This window comes from Pan paniscus, chromosome 4, assembly GCF_029289425.2.
Source record: "Pan paniscus chromosome 4, NHGRI_mPanPan1-v2.0_pri, whole genome shotgun sequence".
Classification (NCBI taxonomy): domain Eukaryota; kingdom Metazoa; phylum Chordata; class Mammalia; order Primates; family Hominidae; genus Pan; species Pan paniscus.
In genome coordinates, this window is record NC_073253.2 from 74,603,459 (window position 1) to 74,617,533 (window position 14,075).

The 14,075-nt window shown below is 39.4% G+C and overlaps 1 protein-coding gene across 1 annotated transcript in view; it reads right to left on the reverse strand.

The window, feature by feature from the left end:
* The window catches only part of SPEF2 (sperm flagellar 2), a 197,891-nt gene that overhangs the window by 83,099 nt on the left and 100,717 nt on the right, over window positions 1–14,075 (reverse strand). The window contains exon 21 of the mRNA XM_034960179.4: window positions 3,668–3,816. Coding sequence (XP_034816070.1) covers window positions 3,668–3,816 — 149 coding nt within the window. The remainder of the gene's footprint in view (window positions 1–3,667; window positions 3,817–14,075) is intronic.

Here is a 14,075-nt window from a genome sequence, read left to right on the forward strand (position 1 = left end):
CTCAATTATCTTTCTGTTCTCTCTATAGGAAAATGAGCTTACAAAATCATTGTCATATGTAAAGACCTGCAAAGATAAAGAATAACAGACGGGTACTGGGCACCTAAAAAGTGTTTGTGTGTTTGTCTGTCTCTTCCAGTTATAAAAATATTTCTTTACTGAATACAAATCAGTTCTAAATAAATATTGACTTCATGACTGATTCTGTATTTGCAATTTTGTGCTTTTTTTCTTAAAGAGGGTCCACCAAGTCTTTAGGACTCACAAAACCTTATTACTACCGTTGATTTATTTGACTTCATTTCTTTTCTCATTTAAGATGATTTCAGGTTACCCAAGCTGGGTTTCCATTTTCAGTCTTCTATTACCTTCTTAGACAATGTAACTACAAATCTTTTCATTTTTGGCATTTTGGCAGAGACATCTACACATACCCTTGACTGTATTCTTTCAATGTTCGAGTGCCTACGATGGGCTAGACACTCACTAAATTCCTATCCTTTCATAATTTTCTCTAATTTTTTGAGTATCCCCCGCCCACTGCTCCTCTCCCCTGTAAAATGCCCTGGGATCACATTAGTTTATTTGGTACATAATTGGGATTTTAAGGGCAAATTTTCTTCTGATTTGAGCCCATCCATTTCTCTTAGAGCCTTATTCCTGTTTAGAGGCCAATTATGATTTCACTATAGGTTTGAAATATGCTTTCCTGATAACTAAGGCACATGTTTCTTATGTTCTGCCAGATCCTTCCTTTACTATTACACCTCCTTTATTAGTACTTTCTCCTAAATTATTGATCATTTCCATTTACCTAACTGTCCATGTTTGTTGGTCAGTACTAAATTCGAAGCAGAAGTCCTCCATAGCCCCCTCTATATTTTGAACGTTGAAATTGTCAGCAAGGCCAGTAGAGAATTGATCAAAAGCTATGCTTTAATCTGAGTTATACTTTTGGCCGTAGAGTCCTATGTCTGTCAGCCTCCTGAAGGAGGACAGGTTTCCAAACTCAGCACACATGGCCCTGTGGCCCCTGGGCCCAGTTTCAGGAGGAGTGCTGCTGCAGGTTGGTTGAATGTGAGTGAGGGCACTACATGGGCCACATGGCCCGAGGCATGGCTGCCTTTTTTCGTGGAGTCCTGGTCTTGGGAGGCTGTTCTTGTGACTCTACAGGCTGGCAGCAAAGACCTCTCACTCTAACTGCCTTCTGAGTTCTCTCTGCACCTTCCCTTGTGGCTGGCAAAAGGAAGAGATCCCAGGATCTCCTCACATTTGGCTGCTACCTGAATGCTATATGGAAGCAGCCTCTTTTTTCAATCTCTCTCCCATCATTTGTCTGTTGAAGTAAAGTTTACCTGGGGCCCTTAGAAGGTCTGGAAACAGCGTTACCAGATAAAGTACAGGATTCTCAGTTAAATTTGTTTAACTGAAATCCAAGTTGAACTGGGCATCTGTCTTCCCCTTCCTTGGCAGGTGTATTAGTCCGTTTTCATGCAGCTGATAAAGGCATACTTGAGACTGGGAAGAAAAAGGTTTAATTGGACTTACAGTTCCGCATGGCTGGGGAGGCCTCAGAATCATGGTGTGAGGTGAAAGACACTTCTTACATGGCAGCGGCAAGAGAAAATGAGGAAGAAGCAAAAGCGGAAACCCCTGTTAAGCCCATCAGATCTCGTGAGACTTGTTCACTATCACGAGAACAGCATGGTAAAGACTGGCCCCTATGATTCAATTATCTCCCCTGAGTCTCTCCCACAACACGTGGGAATTCTGGGAGACACAATTCAAGTTGAGATTTGGGTAGGGACACAGCAAAACCATATCAGCAGGTAAACTCGGCACTTCACATGTGGGGAGTCCAGAGTGGAAACGAACTAGACTGGGCATGTTTTGCTGTAGCAAAAGGTGTTTGCTACCTGGCCTTACATAGGAAATGAGAGGTCTGTGCTGCACATCTTCCATGTACCTCCACACCAGTTTCCTTCATCTTGCTTAGTGCCTGGGGAGGCTAATGTAGGTAAGTACTTCAGGAAACTCCCTCGCCCTCCATCTTCTTGGCCAGAGTATTTTTCTGCTCCTGTTTGCAGGGTCGCACTGCATCCCTCTGGGGAAGGCCACAGCTCTTGTCAGATGGCCCTCTAAGTGCAGAAGTTCTCTTGAGGCCCAAGGATCTACTTCCTTTCTGCACCTCCTCAGCCTAGGGGCCATAGTGACCCCCAGCTGTCCCTTGTTGGAGGGGAGGGAATAATCTAATCCTTGTAGGTTGCCATACTTATTGCCTTCACATGTGTAAATAGTCTTTTATTCTACTCTCCTCAAATTATCATGTTTTCTATAGAATCCTGAATGCTGGAAGATCTACATGGAGCTGGTGCCATATTTCAATGTTAATTTTGTTTTTAAAAAAGTCCTGTTTTTCATTTCTCTCTTGTCCTCTATAGATTTATTTCTTACAAGGGCTTCAAGTTTTGGAGTTAAGGAATGAATTTAGGTGTTTTTGCCCCACACTCCCCATCACTTACCATATTGTATCATTTTAATTTTATCTCATTCTTAACACCCACTTCTATATCTTGCTTCTATGGTAAGTTTTTGAACCTACATATATATTAATATTAATATATATATTAAAGTAGCTTCCGTTTGGCTGAGTGAGGTCAATTACATACCTCCATAATTATATCACTTAATGTTCTCAATTTTAAATATTTTCTGTTCTAATTTCACTCTCAATGCTAATTAATCAATTAGAAACCTATCAAGAATCTGTTACATACTCTGTACTGTGTTTGTGTTGAATACATTGAATTATTCCATGTTCCTACCCTCGCCAAAGAGTTTATAATTTAATTGGGAGAGAAGACATATCCCTAGGAAAGCTCAATAATAACAGCAACACCACAATTGTTGCATTTCATAATTGGGTCTCAAATGCCTGGCACAGGTGGTTGCCACTGAGTTTCATCAGAGTAAGAGATCATTGGGGACTGGAATGAGGGAGAAGGAGACCTTGTCTTTTAAAAAGCTCTTTGCTGTTTAAAAAGTTTCAAAGGAAGGACCATTCTGTGGACTTTCTGAGAATTCATCTGTCAAGCCAACTAAAAATAGTAGATGGCAACTGGGCCTTGCGAGTTGAGCTAGGCGGAGCTTCCAGCGCTCCTCTGGGACATCTCCTTGCCTTACACCAGCATACCCATTAACGTTCCCAGGTCAGATAGCTGTCTGTTCTTTCATGGGTTTAGTTAGCTTCAAAAATATTCTTCTACTTCTAAAAAGTCAAAGGTTAAACTTCACTTAAAAGCATTGTGATGGGGATATTAAAACATGAATAGAAGGCTAGAAATTTGCTGGAGATGTGTTCTGGGGAAGTCATTCTTCCAGGAATCTGCATCTCTGTGTGTTCTTGAGAAGAAAATTGTTCCTCACAGAACCCATTTGTTCCCCCCATTTTAGCACTCAATAGCAGTTCAAAGCATGACTCAGAAACTCAAGTAGGAGAAAGGATGAGATATGGGTCATTGAGTAGTCTCTAAAAAAAAAATCTCAGATGGATAGATATATATTACCTGCTGTAAAAGGCCTTCAGGATGTTGCAAATGACAGTGTGAATCTTACTATATGCAGGAGAAAGAATGAGTTCTGCCAGCTTGATTCTAAATGGCCATACCTCAGGAACTGGTTCATTCACATAGACCCATTCTTCTGATCCTGGCTTAGGTGGCTGTGGCACTGTTGCAACAGGTGATGTATCTGTAGAGTCAGCAGGTGATTTCTTTACTGGTACTTTTCCTCCTGATGATTTTCCTTTAGGAGAACCTTAAACATGCATATCAAATTATTCCAATACAAGTAAATGAATGGGACAGAATTCTGGTGGATGAATACATCTATAATTACCATGGACTTCAGGTGATTCATTAACTACTTTTAAGCTTTTTTGAGGAGTCTTACAAAAAATCCTTATCCTCCACAGCCCCCAAATTAACCAATAATATTAATAATAGTAAATGTTTTAAAGCAATCCAACCTATCCAAGTGGCTAATATATTTGATATTTTATTTTCATCTCTGTCCTTGCTTTCAGAATGAACATGTGACTTTTATAAAGTTTAGACTCTAGAACAAACTGTATCCCACTTACTATTTCAAAAACTGGCAAATTAAACTCTCCACCTTGAATGAGAAAGAAGGTAGCTAGAACATGAGTGGTGCTCTTGGTATCCCTTGGAGACCAGGTAAGAGGGCAGAGAGAAAGGAGGATGTTATAAGAGTCAGCTGGAGTAGGTGAGGGATGCAGGGGAGGAGAAGAGGGGCTGTTGTAGCCCCTGAACATTCTCTGCACATGACACAGCGTTTCTGTGGGGAAATTATATTTCTTGCTACAGTTAGGGAATAAAGATGAAGGTAGTTGCTGTGCCATAAGCCTGGCAGAATCAAGTCATGAGAGAAAGCGAAAGGAAAAGAAAGGGAAGCAAAGGAAGGGGAGGGGAGGGGAGGAAAGTTGGGGGGGGGTGCTTGGGAAGAAAACGAGAAAGAGGAGGTCTAATTTTCAATTCAGAATCCGAAAAGGACATTCACTTCACTTTCCCTGATAACATCAAGAGGGGAATCTAGATCTGTTAAGTGGCGCCCTATGGTATGAACAACCTTGGTCCTTAACTCAGAGAGCACTAATATTCCCTGAAAAGATCAAGTTATTACAGTTTGGAAATTCACTCCGTTTAAAATTCCACTTACCTTTAGATTAATTATTGAAATTTTTAGATACAGTTTACAGACACCTGTAGAACTAGGAGCACTTTCTTCCTCCAAAATATATCTTTAATGAGTATTATTTAATGATAATGCTGTTTAGAAAAGCAAATACATCTTCCACTTTTATGTTAGTTAAAAATAAGTAGATTATAAGTAGAGGAGAAATTTTTAATTATACCTTGTGGGCAGTTTAGGTGATCTCTACTTATATATTTAAAAACAGTATCTATTATCTATAGATCTGAAGTTATATCTAAATTATATAAAATTTAGAAAAATTTAAGAAAGTCTTTGTTTAGGCAGTAACTGACAATTTTCACAATTTGATATATTTTTCTATATAATGATTTTCCTTTGACCTGAATCTCTGGTGAAGTACAAATGATAACTCTATGACCAATTTAAAATGAATTTATCTAAGCAAAATTCCTAAGAAGAAGAACTTTGTAATGATAAATTAGAGACCGGAATGAGTTTCTTTTTCTTTTCTTAAATATCATGATCATTCAGTGAAAGCTGAGAAAGTCAGGGAATATTTCTGGACTATTGTGCTTTGATTCTATACAACTTTTGTGTAACTTTTAACAATGAAAATGCTGAAGGGCAAAATATTTGAATGAATAAAAATGTATCTATGCATTAGTGAATATTCACTTTTGAACAAAATCTTTATCAACATCTTAAATGTAACAAGCTGCATTACTTTTTAAGTACCATCCATGCAACCATATGAAGGCTTCATTTTCTAATAAGATGTTTGCTTTCACTTGTAGAGCTGGATCATTGAGTCCTCAGTATAACTATTCCTTATGCTCATGGATGAAAGGTTTGGAAAATAATCTATGGATTAGCATATGGTGAAGATACATATTACCATTTTTTTTGTTGTAAGAACCTGATAGTATCACACAGAAACCCATGGCACTGCAATGAGTATAAATAAAAATAAAATGCAGTAAAAAGAGAAATTCAATTTTAGAACACTGGATTTTAAAAATCAATGTATAAATAAAGAAATAATCAAAGACAAAGTGACACAGCAGTAGATTTGAGCAAAGAGATAATAATAGGAACTCAGTGAAGGTCTGAGTAATTAAAAGTCAAGAGCTGGAACCAAAATTTACAACTAAGAAAGTAAACAGTTAATTCTAAGATAAGAGGATCAATTGATGAGAGGACATTAGGAAAACCAGACACTTTCAAATTAAATTGGCCTTCCTCAGGGAGGTGAAAGGATTGGGAGGTTAGAATCGTAGGAGGGAGGAAAAGATAGGGGAAGTCTGCTTTATGTGTTTGTTGTTGTTGTTGTTACTGTTGTTGTTTTCTTTTAAGAAAGGCATTATTTTTACCTTTCTGTTGCAAAATATATCCTCTAGGACTTAATGTAATTAACAGCTTCACTAGATAGAAACCAGATCAGTTAACAGTGATGGCTTTCTTATTGCCTTGGGGGTCAACCATGTTCAGCAAAAAACAACTTTTTGTTAACAGTGCTAATGGCTGCCTGGGCTGCCAACAATGGCAATCAAAGTGGAGGTTTAGAGTGTCTTAAATAAGATGAAAATTTTAGCTCAGAAATGGACCAGACTGAAGCAACATGACCAGGAAGAGAAGAGGTCCAGTGTTAGGCAAGGAGCCAGAGACTGAACATGTGTTCTCAGAACTCACGGTTGAAAAACTATTCTGAAAAAGCTCATGGAGGGAAAGCTTTCTCTGCTTACTGTCCTAAAATTTATGCTGTTACTCTGTGTAGAGCTGGAGACACAGAATGTGGACAACTACAAAGTAATGAGACTGGCTATCTGGGGTTGCTTATAAAACCTAATTTTAGCACCTTTATAATGAATAACAAGAGGGAACTCTCCAGGTCAGCTTTGCAAAGGATTCCCCTTTCTGCCCTCTGTCTTTAGTAACTTGGTCTGGGGCCAATAATAATAGTCCATATTTATTTACAGTTTATTCTGAGCCAGGCCCTGTACTATTTACTTTTTTGCACATGTACTTATTCTTTATAATAGCCACATGAGTAGATACTCCTATTACTCCATTTCACAGATGAGGAAATTGAGGCATATTAAGGTACAGTAACTTGCCAGAGGTAACCCATATATGGTAAATGGCAGAGCTAGAATTTCAGTCTAGGCGGGCTGGCTGTAGACTCCATGCTTTTGATTGTCATACTTCATTGCCTTTTAGTGTCTATTGATGTAGTTCATATTGATAAATGTTCTTTTGATTCATACTTAGAAGTTTGCAAACTCAGAGACGTTCTTATACTACTATTTACTTGGCTCATTGATTTTAAGATTATTTTTATTTATATTGCATACCAATTTTCTTTTTGGTAAATTTCTGGTAAAATTTTTTAAACTTCAGTCTGATAAACAGATTCATTAAGAGACTCGTACTTAAGAGCAGAAATATTATTTATTTAATTTATTTAAACAATTGTAACATTATTGAGGCAAAAGCCAGGGAAGTTATGAGCAATTTAGTGTGCAAATTAATGTGGGAGGGTAGACAATATTCTCCAAAGAGTGAAGAGGCTTTTTGTTTTCTTCTCATAGGTTAACAGTTCTTAACAAAACACTTCTTTATTCATTTTGACTCTCAATTTCCTCATCTTTGACATGGTAAAATGATAATTTCTACTTCATAGATGATTGTGAGAACTTAATGAGATTATATATGTAAATTATCTTGTGTAGTGCCTGGTACATAAAAGGTACTTTATAAGAGGTAGTTTGTTATTATGCTTATAAATTGTATTATAAAAGAAGACTATGGTTGAATTTTGCTACCAGAACCATGATGAATCATAAATTAATTGCCAGCTTTTGTATGTGTGGCATCAATCTTCCAATGAAACCCAATGTATTTTGCATTTGCTATAAATCTATGACGACCTTGCATATTGTGCCACATACTGTCCTCTGTTAAAGGTCTCAGGTGATAAAAATCTATTTTAGAAATTAATCCTGTTAAAACTTAAACCCATCATACTTCCTCCATCACCTTGTCAGGTTGTTCTGATTAAGGAGTCATCACAATAAGCATTGTGTCTTTGAGCTGAATGTGCTAATTTCCTCATTTCAGGGCTTTGGATTTTTATTTCTATTTCAACAGCATTATTATAAACATGTTTTTTATTGTAATCTAACTTAAATATTTGGAGGAAGAGGTATATTATAAATAATACACCAGAAATCATTGAATGTTTCTGATTTTCCAGTGGCTACAATAGAGCAGTCAGCCTTGGGCTCCAGTAAAGTAGTTCTCAAATGTTAGTGATCATCAGGATCCTCTAGTGGGCTCGTTAAAACACAAAACTGCTGGTCCCCACTCCTGGAATTTCAGATTTAGTAGGTCTTGGGTGGGGCTGAGTATCTATATTTCTAACAAGTTTCCAGGTGATGCAGATGCAGATGCTGCTGGTCCCAAAACCATACTTAAAGAGCCTCTGCTCTCATAGATGATCTAGTTATTTCAATTTCCTTTCACTTTTGTCTTTTTTCCTCTGTTCTTCCAGATCCTTCAAATTAAATGGCATTAATGAGACAGCCAGGTGGGAGGGGGTCCCTGGACCAGCCTGCTCACTGGGGTGGAGCCTTGGGAAGTTCATGCCATTTGTGGTGGGGAGGAGCCTGGGCCCTCTTTTTCCTGTGTGGAACCTGGGATTCAAACTGCCTGGCCTTTCAAGAGTTCCTGTTTCCCTGTTTTTTCCGTTTTAACCCAATAAAACCCTGCTTTACTCACCCTTTAAACCATCTGTGAGCCTAAATTTTGATGGCTGTGGGCAGCCAAGAAGCCCATTTTAGCTGAACTAAGGAAAAGTCTTGCAACATTTTTGGCACCCAACATGGGACTTGAGAAGCAGTGAGTGAAATGGGGACTCAAAACCATGGAATACTATGCAGCCATAAAAAATGATGAGTTCATGTCCTTTGTAGGGACATGGATGAAATTGGAAATCATCATTCTCAGTAAACTATCACAAGAACAAAAAACTAAACACCGCATATTCTCACTCATAGGTGGGAATTGAACAATGAGATCACATGGACACAGGAAGGGGAACATCCCACTCTGGGGACTGTTGTGGGGTGGGGGGAGGGGGGAGGGATAGCACTGGGACATATACCTAATGCTAGACGACGAGTTAGTGGGTGCAGCGCACCAGCATGGCACATGTATACATATGTAACTAACCTGCACAATGTGCACATGTACCCTAAAACTTAAAGTATAATAATAAAAGAAAAAAAAACTTAAAAAAAAAAAACCTCTCACTGTTGCTTCTAAGCCTTTTCATCCTTGGACTTCTGAGGGTGGGGGAAACCAAGTCCCCAACCCCCATGAATCCCAGGTCTTTTCATGGCCTTTTCATTTTTTCTACTGGATAGATCGGTGAGCATCAGCTCCCCGATGCTCCCTGCCCCATGCCAGGGCTGGGACCCATGGTCCCAGGGTCCTGACCAGCTGGATGGCTGGTTCCCAGCCACAAGCCACCACAGCCTTCCCCTTCCCCAGCCAAAGGGTTTTACTCCATTGGACAGTAATTGAACACATCTCCCTGGTGGAGGAACAACTTGCATAAGAGTAAGAGGTTCTTTCCCAGACATTTTTAAACTGTTTTTTTTTTTTTCTTTCCTCTTCTCCACCCTGTCAGCAGTTAACCTTTAAAGTTTTTACCCCCCTTTACTAGGCCAGGCCCTCAACTAATACTGTTCATATTTTCTGTAAAGCTTTAATTCTGGAAAAGGATTTGTGGGGCTAGTCTTGGGCTGTGGCCAATCTTGTGTGCTTTTCATGTCCGTATGGTTTGTGCTGCAAGCCTCCATCTTGCTTTACATCCTAGGGGCATAACCACTTGGCAAGGCTTTGTTTAGCAATACTGTGTTAGGGGATGAGCCCTCTCTGGTTCAATGTCTGCATGTTTTCCTAACTCTGTCTCTTAAAGGACCCCACCCAGCAACTGGATTTTCTTCTGCCTGTCTATGTATGTACTGTGTGTGATGTCTGTGAAAAGATCTCTAACTAATTTGGCCTAAAGAAAGACAAGCACTTGGATCAAATACTTTTTTTAAGGGAAGTTAAAAGCTGTGGTACCCTTCATTTCATGTGACTTTAATCTTTAAGAAGTAAAAACAGCCCTAAAGACTATTGGTAAAATCCAGGTCAGATGCAAGGTTTGCTAAGTGTTTTAAGGTTACAAACTGCTTTTTGGGTTTTGAGAACTATTTGACATGCGGCTTCACAATTGGTAAGGTCTGGGCACATATGGAACTAACCACACCCTTAATTAAGAAGGCAAACCTTGGCTACACTTAGCCCACAATTAAAGCAACTCACCAAGCTTTACCTTAAAGTTAAAATTGATAGGAGTTAATTGAAACTACTAGAAATAGATTTACATGCAAGATGTGTAAGAACAGTAAAATGTGTGTTTTAGTAAACAGTTATAAGAAGGCATGGTAATGTAAACCTTTGCCTAGGGTTATAGGATTGTATTGAGTGAAATTAGGAAAAAGCTGAAGGTTCAAAGAAGTGGTAGAATAATTGTGGAAATTAATCTTGCAGAAAAGGTTCTCTGTGTGAACATATTAACTAAATTCCAAAAAGGTTATTATATGGTTTTCCTGTAAATTGAACACTGAAATAAAAGCATAACAAGGTTTTCCTAAGGCACTAATCTGCTCTTTGGCAAAATTTGTAAAGGGATATAAAAGGTTTTTGCTTCTTTAAAATTTCTGAGTCATCATTTTGGCAAAATAAATAGTTTATGGTAATCTGGAATTCTATTTAATAATATCAAGTGCTTTAAACATATTTAAAACGCTTCCCAAAATCAAACTTCTGTATCAAAATTATCTTCACTGGCACCTGGCTTTTTGAATACTTCAGAGGGCCCCTGAAGTGTCCAGAAAAGAGAGGTAAACAGGATTGTTTGACAGGTTTAGGTACGTGGGATTGCCAAAATGATGCTCAATCTTCTTTAGGTTATATCTTGATGAATAATGCTAATATATGTTCCAAAACTGTATAAAATTTCTAAAATTCTAATGTCTAAGTATATGCTATCAATCATAATTAAGGTTGTTATGTTAAGTTATTGAAAACCGTGGAGAAAACCAAACTTCTTTGTCAATCGTGTTTCTAACTGTAACTACCCTGGACATTTTGCTATCCACAGACAATTGTTGTCTTGTTTTAATCCTTTTCAAAGATAGTTTATAAAGAGCTATAGAATTTTAACAGATGCTCTCAAACACAGGTTTCTGATAACTTTGGAGATTGTGACACTGGAATAAAAAAACGTACAGGACTCATGAATAGCTGAAATGTTCATAAATATCAAGTGAAGCAAGAACTAAATGGACTGAACTCAGAAAGCTGAAGCAAATTTTTGACTTTGCTTGGAATATTGCTGATCCTTATTTTGTTTTTCAGAGTCAAGGAAACTTATTTTGACTATTTATGGCCTTTAATAATTAAGGAGTAAGCAAGGTATACTCCTATGATCAAAATTTGGAGCATGTTTGTTTCTCTCTGCCTGGTTCCTCCAGAATTTAGAACCTATCTATGAGTATTCTTATGGCAATATAGTTGTTTGCATCAGTGCAATAAAAATCCATTTTTCTTTTGCAACAGGACACAATTGGAGAAAGTGGTTATTTTACCTAGGCTTTGACTGGAAGGGTATGCTTCCCTTTAAGGAGTAAATCTCTACTTGCAGAGCCAATAAAAGGCTCATAACTTCATCTACGCAGTCCTTGTACAGGGTTCCTGACCTGTGGTCAGTAAAGAATGTCACTCTCTGGACGGGTGCGGTGGCTCACACTTGTAATCCCAGCACTTTGGGAGGCCGAGGTGGGTGGACCATGAGGTCAGTAGTTCCAGACCAGCCTGGCCAACACAGTGAAACCCTGTCTCTATTAAAAATACAAAAATTAGCTGGGTGTGGTGGCATGTGCCTATAATCCCAGCTACTCGGGAGGCTGAGGCAGGAGAATCGCTTGAGCCTGGGAGGTGGAGCTTGCAGTGAGCCAAGATCGTGCTACTGCACCCCAACCTAGGTGACAGAGCTAGACTCCATCTCAAAAAAAAAAAAAGTCACTAATGCCACTTTCTAACAGGTTCAGGAGCTCCAACTTTATCTTGGGACCATAAGAGAAGAGGGCCACCCACCTCACAGGTATTTGAGGATACAAACCCATGGCTGGGCTTGGCTTTAAAAGGTCTTATCTGAGATTCCTTGTGGAACAGACTTCCATCAAAACCAATCCAAAAGGCCTATACAGAAATAATTATTCTTGCTGCACTTTATGCAAATAATCAGGCCAAGTATAAGACTAAAATCTATTTTGCAAACCATTCAGTCCTGTGATGATTTTTTAACAAAAATGAGGACGGGAGAGAGAGAAATCATGTTTCAAAACTTACACATTTGTCGTTAAATTCTCAAGTCATTAGTTGTTTTTAAGTTTTCACCTACATTTTAGACTAACCCTGCTTGCTTCTGTGAACCAACAAGCAATTTCTGGCTCCAGGTCAAAAAGAACAAAAGGGATGAGAAATGTAAAAATCTGGATCGATATTCTAGTTCTAAGCAATTATCCTGCAAATCCTCTGAGGTGATGGGAATAAATAGGATGCCCATCACTCAGAGGTTTCCTTTTTGGGAAAGTAAGACCAAGGCAGCTAACCAAAGCCAAGCATCATGCACCCAAATCTTAGTAAGCATAACTATAGCCACCAGTTATCTGGGTGTGTCACAAGACATTCTTTCCTCTCCTCTCACCTTAGCATTCGGTTTATGATAAGGAGTCCATGTAACTCCCTGAGACACATTTTTGTCCCAAACTCAATTCCAAGCTTTGGGTCAAAGCCCTAGGCAGGAAAACTGGATCTAGGGGATTCAGGGGCAAATGACAACAGAGGTTAAAAGGCACAGCAAAACTGAGAGTGGCTGATTCCTGCCGATTAAGCCAACCCCAAGCTTCCTGTTTCATGGATAAAGGTCACGTTAGTGTCCATGACATGAATGATATCTAGGAAACTCCAAGGCTACTGGCAGCAGGGGAGATAAAGCATACATGGGTAAGAGCAGATAATTCCTATTCTCTAGGCCCTCCCTGCTTCATGGGTGCAAGGTGCTTTGGCACTCATGGTGGGACCTGCCAAAATCACTCAGATGCAAGTATGGAAGAGGGAAAGTAGACACACTTCCCTCTCCCTCATGTACCCTGGTTATTTGCTAGGAAGAAATGGGAACCAGGGATGCCTGCTCCCCTCTTTCTAGATGGGTGGCCATTCATCTTCACTCTGTATCCCTTTCAAATGCATCCTGACCCTCTGGGACTCCTTTAAAAGGTGCTACTTTTTTCTATCTCCTCCTCTGTCCTCTCTTCACAGATAGGTAATTGCATCTCCGTACTATGGGACACTCCCCTCAGATGCATCCTCCAAACTTGAAAGAGTTTATTTCCCAAGCCTTAAACTGGTTGGCTTAGGATTGGGCTCAGGGGAAGGGAACCCAGAAGCCTGACATGACAGCAAAAGAGTAGAGTTTTTTTAACCAGTTGGGGTTTTGGCCTACCTCTCCCTGTGCAAACTGGTAAAAGGCCTCAGAATTTTTGAGCTGTCCTTATCCTTCCCCCTTGTTTTGTTTTAATACATGTTTTCTAATAACTCCATTTGTCTGCTCTTGCCTTCAGGCCATCAAACTATAAACAGTCATGCAACTGGAGCCTCTGACAATGGCCCCTTCTACTAGGAACCCTTAAATAGGCCTCTGAGGGAGCTCTGACTGCCATTTCCCCAAAACAGCGCCCCCTGTCAGCAGGAAGCATTAAGATCGGTCTTCGTCCTTATCCTTAATCTAACAACAGTTAGATAGATGTACTTCTTTAGAGAGGGGAATGAGACAACCAGGTGGCAGGGGGTCCCTAGAGAAACTCCAACCAGCCTGCCCACTAAGGTGGAGCCTTGGGAAGTTCACATCATTTGCGGTGGGGAGGAGCCTAGCCCCTCCTTTTCCTGTGTGGAAACTGGGATTCAAACTGCCAGGCAGGAAGGGCTCTAGTGGAGGGACTCTGGCCTTGCGAGAGTCCGTTTCCCTCTTTTTTTCCCTTTTCACCCAATAAAACCCTGTTTTACTCACCCTTTAAGCCGTCTGTGAGCCTAAATTTTCATGGCCATGGGATGGACAAGAACCCCGTCTTTAGCTGAACTAAGGAAAAGTCCTGTGACATTAATGCTTATAACATTGATACTAAATTTATTATTTTAAGTGGCTTGGTAGCACCTACAATAATTGA